Here is a 26,838-nt window from a genome sequence, read left to right as displayed (position 1 = left end):
GCGATTTACCACGGGTACAAGTGCAGTGCCATATGACAGACGCATCACTCCTGCATTTATATCCCACACTGAAGCGAATTATGTAAATTATAAGAGGCTGCAACATCACTAATATCGACCTCCTAAATCAATTAAGCCTGGTTTAACATTTTCCTTTCTGATTGTAATCTTATTTCTATGTGAGTGTAGAACAAGAGAATTAATTTGATCAGAGTTATTTGGATCTCACGTTGATTCAACAGAGTTTCTTAAGAGTTTTTTAAGAATAAACTCTCTAAGAGTTTCAAAATTCTGATAATGATAGAATCAAAAGAATTGAACCAAGAATTTTAAAAGAAGATATATCCGTGTGATTTATCTAAGAATAACTTCTAAAAATTGATATCACTCTTTCACTGAAATATTGTTGATCATCAAAAAAAGAAAAGGAATTGAAAATAAAAAGTATTGTTCACTTGGATTATATATTACAAGACAAATGTCAATATATCTCAATTTTCCAAGATCGTCTCATCAGCATGTAATTTCAATATTGCAGAATTTGCGAGGAGAAGCTAATTTCAGAAGCAATATCTAACTCATAGCCTGCTGCAATAATCTCCCAATCCTACTCCAGAGCAATGTGGAAATGCAGAATAGTGCAGAGTTGTCTCGCACAGGAATCAGTTTCAAAGGGATCCATCAATAGACACGTGTCAGTTGACACGCGCCGAATGACACGCGCCAGGCATGCAAAATTATTACAATGAAAAATCGTTTAGGATGTTTCATTAATTATTTCACTCCCAGGTTGACAATAAAAATAGTGGATAAGAAGTTATTTTTTAATAAATAAATGCAAATTTTTCCGTTTTAATAAACAAAATATAATATATTTTATTAATATAACATATTTCGAATACTTAAGCTCGTTCCACTTCTCAGAGCTCGTCAACAATGAGTGCGCGGATAAATTTGGACTTAAGATGAATTCAGTGTGAATGCTGCCAGCCACTTACCTCGAACCTCGTCATCTATGTTTCGATATGAATCTTCGAAGAAAATTACATATCGAAATTTTTCCCTGCTATTTAACATATCATCGAATTCTAGGAATATATTCATATGTATTATTCTTCTCAGGAAAAATAATTTTCTTCAAAGCAAAAAATTCCTCTTACTCCTCTATCTCAAATGTAACTTGATATCTTTATTTTTTTTTCACGATATCTTTTTATTTTTATTTTCTAGAAAAATAAATTTACGAAGTTTAAACAAATAGAAATTAATAATAAAATAGGCAACATAGATTATCAGTGAGAATATTTGTGGATTTTCGTTTACAAAATTTATTTAAAAAAAAAAATAAAATTTTTCGCTGCGCAACAATTACATTGATAATTGCCAATTAGAGAAATTGCACGGGAATACGTGACACAACGCACGCGCCACGTTCAATGGATCGTCTAGAGTTGCTGTCCTCATCGAGTGTCCTATCCAACTTTAATGCGCGTTCTTCACTGACTTTATTTTGATACGATACTAGCTACGATCTAACCTTGACGCTATAAGCCGAAATTTCATGTACACACATTAGTTTAAGCGATTAGCGATGAAAATCGCATTATATAAATGCATCGCTGTCACGTTCATTATAGCGTGTGATTAAACGAGTATTACGTTATAGCGTGATTAATGTTTAACGATGTAAAAGGTCTCATCATGCCACCCTTTGTTCTGAGATTGAGATCCATAAATCATTTGATGACGAATATTTAATTAGCTTATGCAAGCTTGTACAAAGAAGGACGTGTAATTTTTGTTGTAATACAACAGTCTCTCAGGTAATCATAAAGATATAATGATACGTGTGTGTTTATACGTTATTATTATCAATTATGAATCTATAGTATCTATCTACAATATCTATTTATAGTATTTGAATCTGTATGTCTATATGTCTTTTATACGTAAAGGAGACATTATCAAAGCGTGTAACACACTAGAGATACAGAAACCTATATTATGCTTATGCTTTTATCAAGAAACGCACGTTTCTCGAAGAGATTCGCGATGGCGTAGATAGAGTTTGTTTGAAGTATTCGTAAAAGAGTTTGAGATACACCGGAAGCAAACATCACAGAGACGTAAAGATCGCGTGGGCGTGAATTCTAGGTAAAGCGCAAACAATTTGCAATTCCTGATTATTTTTTATTCTAGAACTGCAAATATAGTTGGAAATACAGTTTATGATTAATACTTGTATCAAAGTCACGTTTACTTCAAGTGCAAAATTCCCTGCAACGAAGAAAGAAATCCAAGAGATTATATCCGATTTTTGCATACACGGTGAAAAAAAAATTGAACTGGTCTCTTTAAAAGTTTTTCATTAAATATAAAACTTTCCGCGGAAAGAAAGGAATTTAAAGTTCTCAGAAAAACCACAACCAAATAACTACTTATCAATATTGATGGTTTATGTCGAAGTAACATGTAAACTAAAGTGTGTTTCGCTTTCATTTCACTTTTATACCTTCACGTCACGATGCATCGAGAAATATGCGTAACAGAAATATTTATCGCCAAGATGCTGTTGTGCATCTCTTAAATCTTCAGGAAAAGGAATACACACAGTTATTTGCCCTCTACACAATCGTGGAAGAATCCAGGCAAATATCGAGCTTCGTAAATTAAAAAAAAAAATCTAATTTACTTTCGCGAAAACGAAAGCGTTGTCTTCGTCATCCCGGTGAGACTCGAGGCAATCTCTCTCTCTTTATGCACGTTACAACGAACTCTCGAAGTATTAAAAATAGAGCTTGGCATACCGTGGCATCCTCTCGCTTGGCGAGAAGCGAAAGTGTGACAATTTTGCAAAAGCGCCAATAATGCGTGCGTCCCCCGCATTATGCGCTCGCCCGCGCGCAAACACGCCCCTGCACGGCACGCATTATTGGCGCGCATTAACACGCAAGCAAACAACGTGTGTCCTAGCTTGAGGAAGACACGATCGATGCACCTAACGCCTCGGTGACGAAAAACATGAATGTCCCGCGTGAGAAGTGGCTTGGATTATCGATCGTTGCAGCCGATGCATGTGGGCACCGCTGTCGTCAGAAATAGCCCAGTTCCTCCTTCTGATGGGTGAAAGAAGGTCACGGTAATGAACTATTTCACTTATTTTTAACGTTCTATCCCGTTATCCGCGGTGCCGTTATCACCGATGTTCTTTAACGCCACCATCGTTCGCGATTAAAATATAATTTCAAGTATTACACAAGTGTATGTCAATGTCACGTCTCATTTCCAGTATATAAATATATATATATATATATATATATATATATATATAAAATAAAAATAAAATAAAATAAAATAAATATATATATATATATATGTATAAAAACAGATATAATCATTATCGGATTTATCAGATATTATCAGAGATATTATATACATATAAAAATATCAAAGAAACTATAATTTTTATTATATATATTTTTTATATATTTATCTATAAAAAAATAAAATAAAATAAAATAAATACATCTATATGTAAAAATAGATATGTTATCAGAAAGACTACTATTATATATAAATATGTTATCAAAGAAACTATAATTTTATATACATATATAATACTTGTTTAATACCTTATCTACACAAAATTGAGTAAAAAGACAATTATAGTCTCTCTGATAACATACCTATTTTCGCAGCATTGTAACGCGCGAATTAATATGATAGAGTTTATGGCTTACGTAAACCTAGATTAAATTGATATCGCAGTAATATTTGGATTTAGAAACAGTTATGCAATTAAATTGGTACATATTAAATGAGTGCTATCATTATATATTTTTAATAACGGTATTCTTGAAACACGTACGATTACGAGATAGCTTCTTGAAAAAGAAAATTCGATGAAACTCGTGCATCTTCCGTCAGAGTAGATATTTCTTTGCCAACATTTCCATTCCGATACACCGTCGGTCATAAAGTGCAGACATTTCAATTTTCCGATCCGTTACAAGTTTACACATTCATTTTCGTCACCAGAGAATAACTTGAATTATTAACATATGCAAATATGATACAGTTACATAATGATATTGCACATAATGATAAAATACTCTATCAGTTGTATAATCTTGAAATGTGGCTTTAAGTATAACATAAATTTAGAAGAAACTCAAGGAAGTTTAAGCATATATCGTCGATTTATCTTCAGCATACTTTCAGGAAGATAATATATTTCCTCCATCTCTTTGAAGGAGAGAGGAGAGCCTAGAAGAGGTACATCTCTTCTGTCAATGATTAACCTTCCTAAAAATATCAATCCCCGTCAAACGGAAATTATAAAGAAGATTGACCGTCAGACAATCTTTGCCATCGTAATATAATATCTTCCTCAATTTCTAAGCTCTCCTTGAAATGTATCACTGATCGATAATCCTTCGACAAGCGTTGGCAAAGCGTCTGAAGTTAGAACGAATTTTCTGTCTATCAAAAGCCGCATTCCTCCTCCTCAATATCTGATTTCCGTTTGTGTGTTGACGTGCGCATGCAAATTACATAATAAATGATACCGGCACAAAAGATACAGGATAACGCGAGCGTGATTAATGATTTGAATACGTAGTTACGTTTCAATTTGTTTTGAAAAGGCTGCATGTGTCATATATCGAAATATTAACAAAAGCATGAAAATTTTCATAGACTATTCTACTATTTCTTCTGAATATCTGCAAAAGCTGAGCACAATTCTCTTGACAGTTTAAAAATTATTTAAGCTTAAAGTTACTATTGATTCTTATGGAAAATCGTGCATTGTAGCACTTATTGACAAATTTGACAAGGAAAAAATATTAGCAATGAAATAAAAATTTTCACATATATTAAGAAAACTCTAATAAATATTTGTGCAAAACTTGATTTAGATCCACTTATTCGTTTAAAAGTAAAAATATTATCTGCCTCTTTCTCTCTTTCTGCAAATTATTCGTTTCTCATTGTTTCTTGCAATTGATTTCAGGGAATGTTCACAATCAAAAGTTTTTGCCATAAATTAGGAAAAATATTAATTACAATGTTGTAAATTGTTTCCTTTTACAAAGACGTCAAAATTCATATTATTTTGTGATACTTTAATTCTTTTCATAATCCGCATTTATTTGTTTGATTTTTCAAACCAGTATAAATATAAGAAATATGTTTTTTTTTTTTAAATTTTGATAGTTTTTTGCTACTATGGTACATCCTTGAAATAGATGCAGGTCACAAATTACGTCGACGATCGTCGAACAAATGATGGCAATGCACGTTAAAGTAAATATTATTGCACGAAAGGAATTATTGCGGAGTGTATCCTAATATTTCAATTCGCTCGCGTTTCTGCGCATGGACGTGTACAAAAAGTTTCGAGGATGCGATAATTATGATCTCAATGTCCTTCGCTCAAGGAGGTCTTTTTTCGCATCTGTTACGTAACTGACACGTACTTGACAAAAGTCTCTCCAGTTGCTTCTTTCGAATTGTCCACATTTAAAAACCCTCGAAATATAGACATTGATAAACATTCGTGTGCGTGTGGCATTTCAATATCGCAATTACAGCTGCAATATTCGCGAGATAATCGCGATGAATATAATGTGATATCTCCATTGTCACGAAACGTTACGACATTCCCGCCGGCCGGTAAAATTCCTCCTGTTATAGACCATCGTTTTTTTTTTTTTTTTTTCACGAACAGACGGGAAAATTCCAAATGTGTTGCATGCCTGCATAATTGAACATGCAATTTTATTCTCGTGCAAAGATGTAACAAAAAGCTCACTACGATGCTCTTGGTAGCTGACATTTCGCGAACGCAGTAGAATCACTTGCAAAAGTATCAATCTATTTGTTTTATAAATCTTGTATTATATTTTATTGAAAATTATCGGACACTCGTCCGCTTAATAACATTGTTTAAGTCCGGCATACGTGAAGAATAAAACGATGGCATGCAATATATCTCTATTATTGTTCCGCTAGCAGCTGCTCACGAACCAGACACGTGCCACGTGCGGACATTGGCTACATATTATGTACAATCACTAAACAAGCATCACGAGCTTTATAAATATGATCAGATTGCGATGTGTCTAATACATCCGATCACGTAATCTCGCTCCTGAATGTTTTGATTGGCGATGTCGTCGGAAAGGAAAGCTCGAGCATCGAGCTGTTAGATAATACCGTTTATTTTTAGGTGATACTAAATACAAATAATTTCACTCCATATATATTTTTTATCTCAAACAAATTTTACATATAAAATTAGTTTAATAATAATTTTTTTATTATTCTTAAAAATCAATTAATTAAAAAAAAAAATTGTGCTCCAATAATGGAAATTGTTATTTTATATGATTCTACTTTTATTATATTTTTTGATATATTAATTTAAAAAAAAATCATACCTAAACAGCTTACTCATCATTCTTTCAAACAATTATAATGTCTTGATAATTATATTTAATTTTTTTCATAAATAAAAATCTGTATATTCTCGCGCCTAAATAAAATTATTTTGTTAGAAAATTTATTTGTAAGACAAATTTATATTGGCTTTATGCAATCAAATATTTTTGAGCGATAGAAAGATTATTGTCTTCACGAACTGTATCTTGCAATAATTGTAGTTGACCTTGTTCTGATAAAAAAAAGCGAGAACACGGTCAATCGGGGTATAAAACTCATCGTAAATATTCTACATTCATCTCATAATAACATACTACAAACTGGTTTGTCACTTAAAGTATGTAACTATGTTTACAGAAATGCTTTTAATATGTTCGCTTAATAGAGCAACACAAAAAAATATTTAACATTAATAATTTTTATACTCCATATAAATACCAGGAACTTTCAAGCATTATAAATATAACAAAACAGAAATCCGCATATATTAAAATTTAACTACACTTAACTTAATAAAGACAAAGAGATACTTAAGAATGTAATATATCAACGCTTAATCGTGAGATGGATGTGACTTTTAGAATGAAAACTTCTTGCATGAGATGTGCAGGGTGTCTCCAATATACGGAGGTTCCTCATGAAATAAAAGTTGTAAAGAATGAAATTAAGAGAAGAGAGTGAATTAAAATACTTGAGATAAAATTAGAGAATTATAAATAAATACGCGACAACGCAAAATTTTGTCTCTAATCTAATTTTACCTCATTTTAACTCACTTTCTTTTTTTATTTCCATACCTTACGATTTTCATTTCGTAGTATTTTTTCAAAATTTAATTTTTTGTTTCTTTTTTTGCGAGTTTCTTCAAAACGAAACAAAGCCCAGCAAATCTCTAAAAGACATTTTGTCTTAATTTATTGGTCCACGTTCCCGAAATTTTGACGTTTAAATTTGGGACACCCTGTATATAGTAGCTTGATGAGAATTCGAGATCAAAACAGATCTTGACTATTTCGAGAATATCGCAGCTGTGTGACTTTGTATGCAATTCGAGTAGATGATTTCTTCTCGCAGCGGATTCAGAGTAACAATACCGTTATAAATTAATCGTAAACCATCGCGAGACTGACACGCAGTCTCGGTGCAACAACCATGTCGGGAGATAAGAGCTATCACTTGCATGTCGGTATATTCAGAAATTATAGCGCGCATACACAATAGTGTGCGGATGACGACAACGCTGGTCCTTGAGCGACCGGAAGATAATGGATAATTGGATAAAACGTACCATTCACGAGAACGCATAAATGAGATAAGTATGTCGCGCAATTTCTATCAAAATCGAATTATGTATATTTCATATTAAAAAATTAACTTATAATAATTGTGTAATATTTAAAAATTGTTAGAAACTGTGTGACATGTTTGCTTGACAATTGTCATATTCATTATTCGCTAGATATAATACCATTGTTATTTACAGTCTGATTAAAACTTGATTAATAAGAGAATAAGAGAATATGCATTTTTTATATCCAAATTTAATTTTCATTTATTTGTCCATTAATCATTATTTGTTTTTATTAAGGCACGCTATCAATTCGATACGTGATGAAAAATTAAATTCTACGCTTTAAATATATTTTTCACCCAATCGATAATTAATAATTGTTAATTGTCTACAAGTATATGAATAAAATCATTATATATTTTCAACTGTATATTAATTAATTTAATTGCGAAACTTGCCGGGATTTAATTTAGTCGCTACAGCTGGCAGTATCAAAATATTCTTCCACGTGCGCGAAAGCAACGGTTACATCTATATTAACCATATACCCTTTCCACGTGTATCTTTCACGTGCCATTATAGTTCGAATTGAAACGCAGTTACCATTACATTGTAGAGTATATTGTACGCGAATAAAGGGCAACTGAAAATAACTCTTGTTATTAAAATAATAGCGATGTAAAATAAGGCAATTAATTGTATATTATTTTCCACAATCCTTTCTACAATTCATCGAACCAGTGACCTTTTGTTTGGTACGCGCGATGATATTTAAATGATCATTTTTTTTTTGTGTGTGCAAACAAATTACGGTGTTCAATAACAGAGTTCAATAACAGAGTTCTAAATTTCGCTAAAGCAAAATAGAATATCTCACAAAACTGGTATTTCCAGTTTTATATATAGAAAACATACATATACTAGCAAGGAAAAATAATTGATAATATGTTTACACATTTAATTTCTCCTATTTCGTGAAATTTTTTTCCTGTTTACTAAAATATAAGCGGCAATAAAGGAAGCAAATGGCTCTATAAATAAGACTTAAATAAATAAACTCTATGAACAAAGCTACGTATATAAAATTTATAATATTAAAAAAAAACATTGCATGCCTGCAATTTTCAATAATATAATCGATCGACAGACTTTGAAAGTTGATTAAAATCGACAATTTCGGAAAATAAATTTTCACATTTTACATATGAATACGCGAGAGATATTTTATCGGAAAGAGACTGAGTGATTTCCCATTGATATCTACAACGATTTACGCATCGTCATGCAATCCTATTATAAATTTCATTCGTCGAACTGTATGAATGTGCTTTAGGTTTGCGTTGAACGCAACGATAAAAATCAGCATGATAAAACAGATCAATGTTTGAAATTTAATAACAAAGGTATATACATATATATATTGAAACGTGTATAAAACCAAGCGACTTATAATCCCGTCGACTTATAATGGCGACACGTGTGCACACATATAATGTTAAAAAAGAAAAGTTTTTGTATACACAAAAAAGTTAATCGTTTTTTTAATAGAAATATGTAACATTATTTTTATAAAATTCAATGTGGTTTGTTAATTTAACAGCAATTATTGCTAAAATTATTGATGGTAAAAAGATCGCAGCAAAATATTATTACAAGACAAAAATATTATTATGTACAACCAAAAAAAAAAAGAGAAAGATATTAAATTTTCAAAAATATTAAACAAATAAAGATTCCAAATTGTTGAGAGAAATAATTTGGATGATAATAGAGAGAAATAGAGGCAGGGGAAAACAAGCGATTCGCATGAATGGAGATGGAATTTGTTATTTGTTATAAGAACAGCTCCATCGATTTTCCTATTTACGTACTGCTCGTCATGTTATCTCCGTCCATGTGTATACCCGCACACATCGCCAGATTTGTTTACGAGAAACGATTTATAACTATCTGCTCTGTGTCCACGTTACAGGAATATCAAAAGACCCTCCTTTATTACCGGCATAAGTGATAAAATTAATCAGTCGAGCGTAACTAGAAGCCATTGATTGATCTTACCTATATAAAGCCAAGAATAAATCCACTCGCGCAATTTCTCTTTATATCCACTCTGATTTTTTACATCGTTTATGTGATATAGTTCAATTTTACATACATTTATATTGCGTATTATTGATTTTTGTGATTTTTGAATAAGTAATATTTTTTATGATAAATATACATTATATAAAAATTTGTATGAAAAAAATTATGTACATCCTTGAGAGAACAAAATTAGCTATCTGAGAAATTTTGATTACATAAAAAGAAGCACATTTGCTTTTTACGTTGTTAATATGTAGTTTATATGCATTTGCAGCTCTCTCTTTCTCTCTCTGATATCGCTTAATGTCACTAAATTTACAGATAATAATTCATCTGCGACATCAAAATCGCATCATGAATCTTACGGCGGAGACAGTCACTTCCCAAAGCTAGTTTTGAAAGGCAAAAGCGAGCACGAGATCATGTATCGCCTTTTCCATTAATATTATCTAATAAAAGATCTCAGAAAGAAAGCGTATCTCTCACAATACGCTTTCTGCTTTTATATAATTTTTTTAAATATATGGAAGAAAAAAAGAGAAAAAAAGAATTAATAAAATTATAAGAAAGATTTGTTATTGTTAATTATCAAGGTTTAAATCAATACACACACATACACGTAAAATGCAGAAAATATTTCTATAAAAATTATTCAAAAAATTCAACAATTCATGAAATAATATTACAAGAAATTTAAAAAATTTCATATTATATGACTACAACCACAAGACAAATAATGCTATATATATATATATATATATATATATATATATATATATATATATATAAATTATGCAATTTTGATTTTTGCTGTTCAATTGCAACATTCAAATACGATAATGCATGACGCAAATTGTACTATATATATTAGATATGCTAATCACACGTGTCTCAAATGCGAATATGTCACGACTATCGCTTGCAACATTGCGTGTTAGCTGTATACATCTTTGTCTTTACATATACACTCTATATCTAATTCATGCATTCGCACAAAACGCGCAAATGATAGCAATAAATCGATGTGTCGTAAAAATAATCACAGTGATTTGTCCCGAGGATGAGCGTACCACGCGCATATCTGCGAATAAAAACTCTCGTCCCGAGTACTTCAAGCAACATTTACGTCATTTATCGCGTATTTGCTACTCTCGTTATCTTTGGTCTGTAAAAGTCTTCCATGATAATAATGTCTGGAAGCTGATAGCTCCGTTATACTTAAAATAATTCTAACATGTTCTCGCCTTTTGGAATGTTGACAAAAATTCGTAAACATAAAAAGAGAGAGATCACGAGGTAAATAAAACGAATACAAATGTCTTTTTGCAAATTTCTCTCTCATATATAATAAAAATTAAAGTTAATCAAAACATTTACAATGGAATATAGAGTACAACTTCTTGTTTTTGAAGGCTTAAGGAGATTTAATCCAATTTATTACCAACGTTAACTGTTATTTTTATGATCTTCCGGATTCGTAGTCGCATAGTGGATGGTCAGCATCAATTTCAAAATCAATAAAACAAGTACTAACATCCGGTCTTTCACACGATAGTAAAAATAATTCTTTGTTTTAAATGAGTAAAGACGATTTATACAGACTTTCCACGAATTTCTCTCCGCACCTGTCAAACATTCCTTCTCGAGCGAGAATGGATGCTACTTATTTTTTAATGGCTCCTCAAAACAGCATAATATGAGACAGCTCTTACTTTTGTGCCAAAAGAAATATCTCTCCAAGTTAAATAAAACAAAAGGCGAAATCTAGATGCACACATGATAACGTAAATGTCTCGATCGACACTTAAACAAATTGCGCCGCGTGCGCGTCTCTCACAAATTATAAATTAAATCCTGAACATTTCGGACTCTTGCATTAACGATCTTGACAGCAATTTTTTTTTAGACGAAAGAGAGAGAGAGAGAGAGAGAGAGATAAATTTGTGATAAAATTGCGACCTTTATTCGATTCACGAGTTGTAGCTAAGACTACTTCTTTGTTTTCATGTTTTCATGGAAATCATCATCGTTTTTGCCTCGATGACAATAATTATATTAATATTTACAATAATAAAAATAATATCTTTATAATCGCTTGTTCCTATTAATTAATAATATTAATAAACATGTAGATAAAGTTTATCGACTCAACGAGAAGCATTTATTCCGTTTTATCAAACGCATTATCAAACAGAACTGTTCGCGAAAAAAAAACAAACACCTGTACAATAATATGATGTATTTTTCAACAAAAATTACAGATGAACAATGAGTAAAAACAGCACAGATCATATTTAATAATTGTTTAAATGTCAATTGTCACAATCATGTGTCAGAAATTAAACTTTAGAAAAAAGAACTATATTTATGATTTATGGAAAATGTTTCGAAAAATTTGCAAATTTATAAGAAAAATATTTTTGTAATTGCTTTTTGTAAATAGAAAACAATTTCACTGTCGCGTATAGAGACACACATTACATTTAAGCATAATATCTAAATTCGTATCATTTATTTAAACGATGATATTATAATCTACGCACAATATTCAGAAGTCTAAAGTTTACGTTACTTTAAAACGCAATTGGATAAGCTTCTTATATTATACAACTCCACATATTCCCTCCCTTTTTCCTATTTATAAAGATGTACATGATAAATGAGACAGATAAAGATATTTTATAGGAAATACACAAGGATATATTTTTATGTTCGATATTCAAGCGCGCGCGTCACTCATTATGTAATTACGTATTACATAACTAATCATTCCAAAAAATACGAGAGGCTTGCTTACAAATACCGATATTCGCAACGAAGCTTCTTATGATACGTTATCATAAGGCGTTATTGTCAGAGCTTACTGTTGCTGAACACATTTCGTTTTGCATACGGTGATGTCAGGAGCGTAAGTGACATTTTTTTTTTTTTTTTAACGTCGGGACTATTTATCGATGTGACTAAGTTACATGCGCTTATGCTGCGTGTGCTTGCTCGGTTATAAGAGGCATAATACATTAGATACACGAATGGGATGCATTGGCGACAGGTGGCGACGGGATTAATAACGAGAGCCGTCGCAATATTCGCGCTTAATGATAAAAATCGCTAACCCAATGCTTGCATAAAAAAAACTGTATACAATATATATATATATATTGTATGGAATGGTTATAAAATCATTCTACTTTTTTCAGAATTATTAATTCAATTTATGAAAAGATATTTAATAAATATTTCTCTTTAAGGAGAGATTATAGAAATATGACAACTTTTGCGTATAAAATAAGTTATACGTAATGAAAAAAGTTTCTTGCGAAAAAATGAATCTCCTCACTATATTCAATTCATTAAAATTATAAAGCAAATTATATTTTAACAGAACAATGTGACCTTCACTCTGCTAATTCAGTTATTAGAGGGATCTCTTGTTAAAAATAAACTCAAGCTCTCTCCTGAAAAAATAAGTTCGTATATGGAGCGCCACGACGACAGGCGCCACGTCTCCTGGCGAAATGCCAACATTATGGATTTCGGAATATACTCCAGAGAGAGAGAGAGAAAGAGAGAGAGAGAGATGTTCCTCTCTCACAATTTCCCCTTTTCTAAGTTGGTCAGCGAAGAAATTGACCTCGTATTTGATTCGCTATTGTCCAGCTTATTTTCAAGGATCACCAAAAAGTCACAAAACTCCCCGCGTAATTCTTAATCACCGCAAGTGGCGTCTTTCGCCAGAGTTCGTGAAAACAAGGTTCTGAAACTGAGATAAAAAAAATTTTCGCGTAAGCGAAAAATTGATGGGTACGTATCTGATAAATTATTCAACACTCAACTTGTTTGTAAAATTTGTAATTGTAATGTAAATGTATTTGTAATTGAAATTTTATAATTCTAACATATCTTTTTTTTTTGTAATTTCGCATAATAATAGCTTATCAATCAAGTTTTATATAAAATAATTTTATATAAAATAGAAAATTATTTCGCTTTTTTCAACGGTTAATTTATTGGAAAAACGATAGCGACGTTGACAAAAGTCTGAATTGATCCAATCTTCCGAGTTTAAAGTAATATAGAGAAGTTATTGGAAACTGAATTTCTAATTTTTCTGTAGTTCGCAATTTTCAAAGAGGAAATTTTCGAAAAGTTGGATTAAAGAGAAACACTATTAAGTTCTCGATCAAGATAATATTTAGCTATAAAACTTAAAATATACTTTATATGTCAGAAATGTGTACAAAAAAGAGAAACAGATTTTCGAAAAATAATTTCGTGAATAATCGTGCTCTAATTCTGGAAGAATTATGATCTCCTGCAATTTTCAAGATTATTCAATTTTTAATTAGATAACTTAAACGCATATCATTTATAAAAAGAAAATAAATGCTCAAATAAAAAATACAACAAGGGAACACAAGATAAATATTTCTAAATTTTGTTCAAACGGAAATAAATTTTTAATCATCAACCTTTTGTTGCCAATTTCTAAAATTTATTTCCAAAACTCGGACTTTATTGAATATAGAAAAAAGGTTGTGAAATCACACTTTAAATATTTTTGCATAAAAAACATAGTCATCATCACAAATACATAGTCAAAACGATAGAAGCAAGTAATGGTTTTGCATTATAATTATCGACATTGTTATAAATGCATCGAGAATGCGCCGTGGAGTCCATTAGTGCGGTATATTGTTGCGCCAGTGTTTACGTTCGTAATAGCGAGAAACATGGGGCTAAGAAGGTATTCGAACATATGTGTGCTGATCTTGTTAATGTGTGCAATCGCTGTAATCGAGGTTCAGTCTGGTAAGTTTTCGAAAAATAATGACTGTCTTGTGCAATGTTAATTATGAATTTTCATTATAAGTTTATTAAATATTATATATTCTAATAATAATTATTTGTGAGATTATTTAAAATATCGATGACGTACACGGTTTTCCCTACTTTTTTCAGCGCCGAAAGGAAGCGGAGAAAATAACAGCGGTTCTAAGCAACACCATAGTCATGAAAGTAATATCAGCATTGGCGATGATAAGAAAAAAAGTGATACCAATAGTAACATTGGCAATGGCGTACGCGATTAACACAGTTTTCCGTAATTTTTTCAGAGTCAAAAGAAAGTGGAGAACATACTAGCAATGAGAAGCATAAGAATACTAATGAAAGTGATGCCAGCATTGGCGATGATAACAATAATAATATTGATGATGGTGATGATAAAAATGATGCCAGTCTTAAACCTGGCAATGATGAGAACGAAAATGATACCAGTAATAGCATTGATGATGATGACAGTCTTAAATCTGGCACTGATGAAGACAAAAGTGATTCCAGCGTTAACGATGACGATAATAAAAGTGACATTAGTATTGACATTAGTTTTTCCAATGGCAAAAATGATACTATTACAGGGAAAGATATCAAACACGATATTATTCTTATAACAAATTGTATCATGCGTACAAGGGCCATAGGAACTCTTATAATGCATGTTACTCAGCTCACTAAACTGGTTTTCGTTTTCGTGCCCATTTTAAGAACTCCAATTATAAATTATTTCAATAGTCTTTGGGTATTTCTAATTACTGTGCTGATACAATTCAACTACTTCTTACAAGTAATAACAAATTGGGTGCCGCTTGTAATTTAAGCGCAATATTCACATGAAGATTTAAGCTTCGATTATTTAATTTTGTCAAATTATCAGAATATGTAAATATTAAATATTCGAGAGTAGATAAGTAAATATTCGCTTATATTTAACAGCGTTATATTTTAAATATATTAACACTGCACGATATGAATTAACTGTAATGATAAAAAATATGATGGCAAATACAGAGGATGCTATTTAAAATGTAAACTATGATATTTAGAAAATGTATTTCCCGAAGTTTTGAATGTATAATTTAAAAAAAAAAAATTACTTTTAAGCGCAATAAATTATTTGTTATTAAATATATGGAATCACGATTATACGGAAGCTCGGCAGTAGTAATAGAACAATTTGGTCAGACAGCACGTAAATCTTTGCATTCAAGCATTAAAAAAAAATCTGTGATCGGCCACATGAAATAGATCTCTGTGATGAAACAAGGGAAAATTTTTTCCCCCGTCGATGAATTCGACGATCGAATTCGGTGCAAAATAGAGCGATTGTAAATTTGGTTGAGTCATGTAAATATATTATTCATTAAAAGTATCATCGTTTAGCGAAAACCGAGTTTAGCTTACTACTTAAGGTGCATGAATTCGAATAGCGCTTATTTCAATTTAAAATTGCTAGTATTTTTTATATAGTAAAACATGTAATTTTTATATGACTGCATTTTTGTCCAATATATTGATGCACTGTATTATTTCAGAGCACTTTTAATAAAAGTTATTCGCAATTAAAGAGCAAATTGTTTTTTAAAAAAGTTTATTACCCATTTCTACATTTTGCACATTATTTTTTGTTATTTACCAATTAATAATTGTCGAAAATATTTATATCTATGTAAATTGATTTGTAGAAATTGCGCAAGCAGTTGAAACAGTAGCAAAATAATGAGCAAATTATCTTTATAACAAATACTTTATTCATTAGCACACATTGTTTGTGACTATCTTTGCGATCTTATCCTGAAGTGGCATTTGGCCAAGTTGACAATACCATCAAAAATGCGCACGTGTGTACATGCACATACATATGATATATATATATACATATGCTATGACACACGATTGTTTTCTAGGAAAAATAAATGTGCGAATCGTATATACGCGATAGTAGGGGAATATATACATAGAAATGAAAACTATGTGTCAGCTGACATGACAAATAAGCGACCGAACAAAAGCAATGGTCAAAACCGAAACACGTCACACAGCGATAACATTTTAATTCCGTGTATTTTCGCTTGCGAAAAATATTACACCTTTTGAAAACAATCCAAATTTCAAAAATTCCATTAGATTGAAAAAAACATTCCCCATTAAACCGACAATAATCGCGAAACAAAGCTGAAAAAGCCTGAAAGGCTCAATTAGAATATCTTCTCTGATCAGGCCTGAAAATATCGCAAGTAGGTTTCGAAAACATCTTGAAGGATTCGCGCATAGCATCGTCTCGGAAAAATATAAATATTTCGATAAAATCGACGATTTATTTACGTCTAACAATCACGCGTGGTACACACGATGCACACGAGTCGGCTTGGCGATACGGGAACACGAGATCCCTTGAACCTGCGAGAAAGAGGTTAAACGGTAGTGATAACGATTATTTCTTCTTTCGAAATGATCGATGCTGTTAACGTCACCATCTCTACGAATCGCAAAATTATCATTTGAACAATCAGATTGATGCATCGTATTTGATCTTTCCCTATATTGTGTAGTAATTCCGCCTTATTCTGTAATCCCCCTATATAGCAATATCTCGTTACGCAAAGCACGTGATTTATATCGCGCTGACTTTTCCTTACGTAATCCTTGGTAGTTTCCCTTAAAATTCCACAGTCATCACAATTAGATTGTTCGGAAGATTCGGGTAAAGTCAATGAACGATAAGGCATATTGTGTTGATAATTCCATTGTACGCGCATTCTATATCTGTTATCTCCACTCCTTAGGTCGCTGAATGCGTTGTTCCTTTCCGTAGACCGAGAGAGACTCTTTGCGTTCGAATATTAAACGACAAATAATAACGAGACTTTTTACGCAACGTACCGTGAGCAACGCTAATTGGTTCCAAAGGCAAAAGAGTCTTCTTTGTGAAAAGTTTCACGGACAAGATTGAGTGCGAAAACGCGAGTAAATGTTTGCCGCGGGCATTTCGAAAATAAAGAAGGTGAATTAATACTAGACTACGGTTGGTCGGTCGGTCGGTCCGATGGAAAATTTTCTATTTTATCTTCCCGTTCGTGTTACAAGGCATTCCTGCCATGCTCATAATGCAGCGGATTTTTTTAATAACGGAATTCTCGTTGTAAATTCTATAATGAAATAAAAAAAAAAAATACAACAAGGCGGAATAATATTTTATAAAATAAAAATATTATTCTCTCATCAATGTAATTTGTTAAATAAAAAGTAGGACAGATAAATAAAAATAAAAATTAATAAAATAATAAAAATAATAAAAATAAAAAAATTTTCAGAATATTATAATAAAATTGAAAGAAAGAGAAAAACAACATTTTATTTATTTGTAATATGTATTGCAATTCCAATGTTTTGCAAACATACATATTTGTTGAAACAGGTGGTGTTTCAATCATATCCACGTTAAATGTAGATATCATTATTAGTACATATTTGTTATCGCCCGTTATTGTGTACTGTAACCACATACAATCGGTTTATTCATACCGAGCCTAATGGTGAGGTCACGAGTCCTCGTCGTCGATGTAGGTTAATTAATTCAAAATATCGATTTTCTTTGAGGAGCAACCGACGCTCACAAGGGCATCCTTCAAATCAGTGTCGTTGACTATTTTTTTCTCGTGAAAAGCTTTGCTCAATTAATTCGATTAAAATTACATAAAAAATTTCTGAAAATTTGTATATAATATCATTCTCTCTTGAAAAAAAAAATAGGAAGTTTCAAAGCATTCAGATACCTATATGTTGAATTAATATGTATAGTAAAACGCATTTTTATGTCAAGCTTTCGATACAATTGCCATCAAACGGGGTTGACTTTACGAGCGCTTTTCTAAAAGGTATGTTACGATCGTATGCGGTAAATGCAAATTGCAGAGTTTCATGAAATCGTTAAATTTAAGGAAACGGATAGGATAGTAAAATACGGATATACGTGAAATCCACGAAATCGCTATTTTCTGATTGGCCGACGGACGCTTACTTGCTGATCTCGACTTTGCACGTGTGCCAAGTGCATGAAAACAAACATGGTCCACTCCAGACGCATAAATAAATCGATATAAATCTGCTCAGGAAAATGTATTTCACGCGCGCGGTGCACCTCTAAGCGCTCTTTCGAGCTTTGATCTTGACGATTCTGACGCAAGTGGCGTCAATTAAAATTGCTTTTTTCTTTTCTTTCTTTTAGTAAAATAACGCGACGATTTTTGCGAAAGAAATACGAGACGATAAAATTCTTAATTATAAGAATAATTTTTTACTATGTATCGTGACATTAGGAAGGACAATGTGATTTATTTTTGAAACGCTATTACAACGTTTGTGACGGGAAGATCCCGCCGGATGTTCACGCACAATGAAATGAATTCCGGCTGAAGTGATCTTGTCAGTGGCAGTCTCACGGAATCGATGGATTTACACGCGAACGCCTCACAACTGCCCGATCGATCTCGGCGAGAAATCGGCCTCTATGTGTAATCAACGCGCAGCCTCGACACGTTCAATCACACGCTTTCCCCGATATAAATCTGAAACCCTGATAGCTTGAATTTATCGCGTCCGCGAAACAAACGCATTTCGACGAGTTCTTGATAAATACGAGGGGCTTCGCGAGGATAATGGGTTCATTCGTTCGCCATAGATAGATATGTTAGAAAAATTTGCAGCTCTCTTTCTGCTTTCGGGGAAAAAAAAACATATATCCTATAACGTCATGTATCCGGATCAAGGGAGTGCATTTATGGGATGAAATACGTGACTTAGCGGATTCAATGAAACGAACGCAGGAGACGAGAGATAGCACCGGAAGCAAAAACGAATGTATTGATCGAATGATATTGAAACGAATGATATCAATTTGAGAGAAAATCTTTTATTTTTTTGATCGAAATAAAAAAAATTGTTAAATTTAGAATATTTTTTTAGAATAAAATAGATTGATAGAGAAAAAATTATTTACACGTTTTATTATACATACATATATATAGGGTAATTCCTTTAGAATGTTATAAAATAAAAAAAGAACAAAAATAAACTACAAAAATGAAAATTTAAAACTACTGACTATAATTTAAAAATTTATAGCATAATTTATAAAAGAGTAATATAAAAAACAGAAATCTATTAAACTAATTTGAATAATGGAACTATTAATGATCACATTGTTTTTATTAGTTTTTTTTTTTAAGAAAAAGGATTTGTATAATACAAAAGTTTATATAAAATATATAAAAGTATTGTAATTATCTAAACCAATATAAATCTTTAATTCTTAATATTAATATAAATATGTATTTTATAAATACATAATGCATAATAAATATATATTATATAAATCTTAATTATATATTTCCTCTTTTATGATAACGTTTAAGTTAACACTGTATAAAGAAATTTTTTTCATCAAACACATCCTTTCTAATTACATAATTCATTTTTTATGACAATATTTAACTTTCGCCGAAACTTACTTTATTTCGATTAAAGTGCAATTTCAATTGCAATAGTTTTTTTTAGTCGGAAATAAATCTTCACGCCATGAAAAAATAATAGGCAACGTGACTTTCTTTGCGACAGTAAATTGTGTTGATTCTCGTTAAGCTTGAACGTCAAATTAAAACTGAGATAGAATTTTAAAGTGAGTTACGAGTTAACTTTCCACGTTTAGATTTGTTGATTATTTATTTCTAAAAATCGAATAAGTTTACCATGAGTCACATACGTGATCCTGAAATTGTGATTTAATTCCTAAATAAAATAAAATTTCAAAGTAATAATATAATTATAACTGATTCATCAATCTCGGAATAATTCATATTTCACAGAATGTAATACAGAAACTGTTATTAAAATAAGTTCTAAAAATCATTATTAGCATTACTTGTTAATAAAATGCTTAACATTTTTGCTAAAAGCATTTGAACATATATTAAAAATTATTTTCCTTCGTTAAAATAACGCACATGTAGACAATTAATACGAAAAAGAGAACTTATTTTTCAATTCATTCTTTTCAAAGAATTTTCTAATTTTTAAATATACATATGTGTGTATGTTTTAAAAAATTAATTCCAATTTTAAATAATGTATTATTTGTAACCAAGTACAAGCTCCATTTCTCTATATATCTTTCTCTGCCTCTGATAGCGATTGCATTAATTATCAACGCGCGTCTAGACTTTTCCTTTTACTAAACTGACGTATGTATGTGTCACTTTGCTTTCAGCACACATTCACGTGAACGTCACTTTGTGACAAACAAGGAGCAGCAACGTTCTTACGTATGTCACGTATGCTGAGAACAAAAGGATGACGCTTCTTTTATCAGCGAAAAGAAAGTAACTATAAAGAGTTGACGTGATGTCATGTAATCATACATATGTTACTTCGGACTATGAACGCGAAATCGATCGAAGTCATGTAACAACTACAAATGGTACGCATTTCGCTCATTTGCCGTAGCGCTTATGTTTATGCAAATGAGGCGAATAATTCATAAGGTGAGAATAAGCATGAGATATTTTGGGCCGCAATACAGGAAGAGAAAGGTCGTTTTAATGCACAGGTGCAAAAGCATAGAAAGAAGGTGCATTTCATTTCTGCGCATATAAAAAAAAAAATGATTCTGTGAATCATGCGTCCCAAGAAATTAAATATGCTATTATATAAGCGATTATAATAAATTATTTCATCGAGAAAGTAATAATATAAAATGCCTTCTGTAAAAGAGGTAAACAATAGAAATCGTAAAACATAAAAAAAGAGTTTTAATTTACATTAAAAGGAATCGCGCCATTATTTCTTTATTACTTCTCTAAAGATGCTAAATCACAGAAATATTTCTTTGTGTTTTTCTCATCATTTTTCTTTCTAATAATGAAACAAGATATGTTAATGCATGGTTTGATTCTTGATTCTACGATCGAGTATGTAGTGCGTATAACGAGTTCAAAGAGAAGATTATGAAACTCGGTATTTTAATACTTTATCGCGCAAATAGCGACAAGCTACAAAGAGGAGCGGAAAATTCATTTAGTCTCACAATGACAATTAAGCGAGTTACGCGAAAGACGCAAAGTCTTTAATAATTTCCATGTCGAGAATGATGGTTATTTTACGGAGAAGATAATGTTTTTGGGCTTACGTTAATTGCGCTTCTTACGTTAAATTATTATTATATATAAATATAAGAAAAAATATAAGAAATATCGAAGTCTTTTAAAGAAGAAATCACTTCAGAAATTAATAATAAAGATATTGTGATATAAAAATATACAGGATTTCTACAGTTCTTTATATTTCTTTTAGAGCTCTAATTTATTTAATTTTTTTTTTTATTTTCTTAAAAACAAACCTTTTAAAAGAAATTCGGGTTAATTGAACACCTACACGGAGCTGCACGTGGCGCTTCCAGGTCAATCAAAAAGGAAGCAAAGAAAAAAAAAAAATATCGATTCAACGCTGACGAGAGAAAGTAAAACTGCGCCATCGGAAAGTGCAAAAGGCAAACAACGTTTTTTACACGGGACCCCAGAGAGTAAACCGAGTAGATTTGCTTTCGGAAAATGACGACGTTGCATTCGCTTCAAATTTTAATAACCGACAATTTTTATCTATCTTCAAAGAAGTTTAATTACCATATACGCGCGCTGCATCTTGGCGGACAGGTTATTCCGCGAGCAATCTAAAAAATATCTTTTTAAAAAGTTCACAAGAGTGCTCGCGCAGGAAAACTATTAAAAGCAAGATCCTTTTGCGCTTATTAAATCCTTGCGCATGACACGCACGACGTAAAAAGAATTAAACTCAATTGGAGCACGTCAAACCTCGCAATAAATATCCCAAGCGCATGAAAGAATATTAATATTCACGCGAAGGTTGACTTCCAGCTTATGCGGGATAAATGAGAAAAGTCTTCGCGCCAAGTCTTCGTGAAATTTTGTTTCGCGCGTCAGAAAGTTTTTCGGTGCCTTATATAAGGTCTCTCGATAAAACGTCGACTTTAAAAAAGAACGGGAAGAACAATTCCCATCTTCGCCATTTTTTTTTTTTTTTCCGCTCAACTTTTAATCTTTCTCGCCAACCCTTCGTTGTTATCCACCATCGTGATTTGGCATCGCAAATGTAAAATTATGATTCTTCTCGTGTCACAAAGAGGAAATAAATTGATCGCACTCGGACGATTCTATTCACTCGCGCCGACTTCGCCGATGCAGACATGGAAATTGGAAATCCCCGCGACCGGAATATAAACGATTAACGACCGTCGCGGAAATTGCACGGCTAGGATTGTCGAGAGTGTCATCGACAGACGATTGTTTCTGCCCGAGTATGTTAAGTGTCCGTTAGCCGACGGCAAATAAATGCAGTCGCCTTTAACGCGTAAGCGGATCGTATTGCTTTGATATATATTTGTTTGATATTCGGACTTCGGGATTTGCCGAGTAAACAAATAATCTTTTTACCGTCGCGATTTGGCTTCGATCTTAACGATTGTGTAATTCCCGCAACTGTTTCTATAGTCAAACAATTTTATATCGTCAATCCCGGGCGAATTCGAAGCGTTGATTTACGCGCAAACAAAAGAAATTTCATTCTATTTAATCTCGCAACACCAGGGTAGAGATTATTAAATAAATCGCTATGATACAAAACTCATTTATTAATATAGATATTGTATATTTATCCGTGTGTTAAATCATGTACGCAAAAATAAATAAAAAGTATATTGACATTTTACATTTTAAAATTTTACTTCACAAAAATAAAATTAAATATATTTAAATATATTTTTTCAAATTATTTAAATAATTTCAGGCAAAATAAAATAATTTTTTTTTCAATGTCTGACGTTCTATCAAATATAATTTTTAATTTACATTCATATTATGGTACTGTTCCATTGAATTTATTTAAAGATACAAAGGATGCAATTTATTCCAGAAATGTAGTGACCTTTATGAATTGGACTCACGTTTACATGATTTTTTCTGCTTAAAATCATTTGAATAATACATTCCTAAGGTCATTCCTAAGAATTTCTCTCGAGATTTTGTGCGTAAGTATTACGCGATACAGAATCTCTTTGATACTTGCAAGATGTTCGAGAAATCAAGAGTTGAGAGGACATTTCGCGAAAAAAGTATACAGAGGGAAGAAATATAAGCGTATAAAATCGTACCTTCAGAGATGCCATGTCGGACACGGATCGATGCGTCTGAATGGTCTCCAACTGGTCTAAGCACCAGTCTAGCTCCTCTATCGTTTCAACAGCCAGTTTCATAAAGGGCTCCTCTGAAAAATCCAGAAAAGTAAATTTAATACCATAAAAGTATTAAGTGCTTGTACTGGTAAGCAACAAGTCAACATTGAAAAATGTTATCCGCCAATATATCCGCTGTAATCTGAGTTTAGTCAATCTTGAAAAAATATCCTGAAAGCTTTGATCATTTATATTTTTGTATTTTCAAAGTTTCGTAAAATTCTTTAAAAAATGACAATTGTGAGAAATATTTTTTAGCGCTCTCTCTTTGCAGAATAGATGACAGTTTCAAAGATAAATATTAATATTTTAGAAATAAAAAAAAATACAAAGTTCATAAAAAAAACTAGCTAGAAATATACACTTGACAACTGTAATAAAACAAAAATTTAATTAATAGAAGCGATGGAGAATTCTAAGGTTTTTTTTTTTAACCAAAACTAAATATATGAAACATGATTATAATTACTAATATAATTTAAAAAAACAAGGCGTACAAAAATTCCTGTTATAAAAAGTCGATGAAAGCTTCGAGAATTAAGAAGAGATAACATGGCCTGCTACAATATTGATAAAAGGATGAAAACAAAGTTTTCTACGCTTTTGGAAACAACTGAATAAACTATACATATAAAGTTTGTTTATTACGTAATAAAAATTTCTAGGAGAAATCAAATATAAAAGTTTTATCGATATTTAATCTAAATATTATACAAATATGTATACAAAAGTACACTACGCTCTTTCATTTAAAAAATTGCTAGAAATTAATAATCGACAAAATAAAAATAAATATCACATATTTCTCGAAGCAATTACTCGCGTGTCGTCGTTAATATAACAATAATTATTGAATCCCGCTTAGAGAGGGCAAAACACAATTTTCCACAAATTATCAATTATCAGATTAAAAAAAAAAAAATTAAATGTTATGTCAATATGTGTATTAAATTAAAGATCATAAAGATCATAAAAAATCGCTAAAGGTTTAAAACAAAATTCTTTGATATAAAAATTAAGAGATCCATTTGAAGCCAAATAATTATAACATGAAAAATTGTAAAAGATATTATATTATCTCTCTTCTTACCTCCTGGCGCCAAAATCCGTGGCTGTGGCGTACTACTGCCCTGTTGGCCACTACTCCTTCGCGATCTGGAGAAAAACGGATGAAAAATTAATCAAAATTCGGAGCCGATCGCAATATTAAATACACAGTCATTAATCTACTTACTTATTCGTCGGTACATTCGTGAGCGACAAGAAATTATTCCTGACCGAGCGCAGAGAAGCAAGAATCTGTGCGAAGGGTGTAACGATGAGGTCCTCGCCATGGCTGTAATTGAAAGAGAAGGCATAATTCATCATCGATGTCTCGCTGATCCCGCATACTCGATAGAGCAAAGTTCGAAGGTTTTGCCATGAAACTTTTTTGCCGAAAAGTCAGTGTCTACGTCGCTTCGCGTGTAAGTTGCATGCAAACGTGATAGCTCGATAACGTTACAAACGTCAAATTCCCATTCTATCTTTCTCTCTCAAATATCTCGCATGTATACATTAGCATATATACATAAATACATTCGCACATTTTTGCACGTTTCATCACGAATATCCAAGAATCGGATGTGAAGAAGAAAGAAAGAGAGATCAAAGCATAAAGTACGCAAAAATCACTAATTCAATAAATCTTTATTCTTTTTACGATGAAAGAAGTTGCGTAGTAGGATTGCGTCAAGAGAATATGACATTTAAAAATAAACTATATTCTTGGATACTTAAAAGAGTAGATCATACGCAGAAATATTTATTTATTAAAAGACACTGGATAGCTTCTCGCACATGTTTGCAATTTGAATATCTTGTAAACAAATTCCAAATAATTTTTATACTATACAAAACAAATACTCGATCGGCGTAATTGATAAAAAATTATGTTAGACTTTGATCACATTTTCCAAACAAACTGCGATACATTTTTTTCATACATCATTTATTACTGCTTGTAGATGAAGCGCTTCCATTTATTATATAATTTCGCCTTAATTTCTGACTGTAGCGAGTATCTAAGTTTTATCCGAATTTAATCTTATAACGCGAATCTGCTGCGTATCATATTGATATATCGCGCATCGAATTTTACGCCCTTCTATTCCTACGGGCATTCAACACTTCCGGTATATATACGAATCGCTTTTCTTTATTTATTTTTTGTTTGTCCCTAGGGTTAAGCGACCTCCTGTTTTCGATCCCCTTCGCATATTTAGCATCCGATTATTTTATCCGCTATTTTCATATTTCTCACAGCGTTACAGCGTAACAATTAAGCGTGCGTGTATTAACACAATACTATAATTTAGTATAACTCAAAATAGAATTCAGTATAAAACGTATCAACGTGTGCGTGCGCGCGAGACTATACCTGGATTATTTATTTTATACCGCTGACAATATTATTACGCAAATGCCTGGGTAAACGCACGTGCATGATAAGCGAGATTACAGGGGGATTTCGCATTAGACAGATCTTTCGCGGAAGCTTACGTGAAGTCTTCGGAGATGCATAATTCTTCCCGTACATCCCAGTAACAATGCTTAAATATCCACAGCTACTTCATCTTTTGTTAAAAAAATATATCACTCAAGGATTGCTATATATATACATGCATCATAATCGATTATCGCTCTGGAAAAAAAAAGTCAAAAGTAAAATCGCTTCAGATTCGTATATTTCTCCTTTGTTTTTTTGCAAACCCCGCCGTCCGCGTATTCTGTCAGACTAACGCGAGGAATATGTCACTGACAATCTGTCGCATATACGCGAGGACGAACTCGCATACGACATAATCAGCGTACAATCATTATTCAAGCCCCCCTGCTTCCT

At 31.8% G+C, this 26,838-nt stretch overlaps 2 protein-coding genes across 16 annotated transcripts in view; one reads left to right on the top strand and one right to left on the bottom strand.

Annotated features, from left to right (window-relative positions):
* LOC126852520 (cAMP-specific 3',5'-cyclic phosphodiesterase) overlaps positions 1 to 26,838 on the bottom strand; it is a 337,802-nt gene that overhangs the window by 13,354 nt on the left and 297,610 nt on the right. For all 15 annotated transcript variants that reach the window (XM_050597394.1, XM_050597401.1, XM_050597402.1 and 12 more), the window contains 3 exons: positions 25,192 to 25,293; positions 25,048 to 25,112; positions 23,877 to 23,989 (listed from right to left, as the gene is read on the bottom strand). In XM_050597394.1, the coding sequence (XP_050453351.1) occupies positions 23,877 to 23,989; positions 25,048 to 25,112; positions 25,192 to 25,293 (280 nt within the window). The remainder of the gene's footprint in view (positions 1 to 23,876; positions 23,990 to 25,047; positions 25,113 to 25,191; positions 25,294 to 26,838) is intronic.
* On the top strand, positions 14,498 to 16,230 carry LOC126852598 (probable ATP-dependent helicase PF08_0048). Its single transcript, XM_050597561.1, has 3 exons — positions 14,498 to 14,629; positions 14,780 to 14,836; positions 14,935 to 16,230. Exons 1-3 carry the CDS (start codon positions 14,551 to 14,553, stop codon positions 15,474 to 15,476), a joined length of 678 nt encoding a protein of 225 aa, XP_050453518.1. The 5' UTR covers positions 14,498 to 14,550; the 3' UTR covers positions 15,477 to 16,230.

The sequence above is a fragment of the Cataglyphis hispanica genome, chromosome 10 (assembly GCF_021464435.1).
Source record: "Cataglyphis hispanica isolate Lineage 1 chromosome 10, ULB_Chis1_1.0, whole genome shotgun sequence".
Taxonomy (NCBI): domain Eukaryota; kingdom Metazoa; phylum Arthropoda; class Insecta; order Hymenoptera; family Formicidae; genus Cataglyphis; species Cataglyphis hispanica.
Note: the sequence above shows the minus strand (reverse complement) of the source record. Positions and strands in the feature narration are given on the sequence as shown.

Coding starts and splice junctions, on each gene's coding strand:
- LOC126852598 (XM_050597561.1), top strand. CDS start 14,551: ATGGGGCTAAGAAGGTATTCGAACATATGTGTGCTGATCTTGTTAATG. Junction 14,630..14,779: donor TGTAATCGAGGTTCAGTCTG/GTAAGTTTTCGA, acceptor TACTTTTTTCAG/CGCCGAAAGGAAGCGGAGAA. Junction 14,837..14,934: donor GCAACACCATAGTCATGAAA/GTAATATCAGCA, acceptor TAATTTTTTCAG/AGTCAAAAGAAAGTGGAGAA.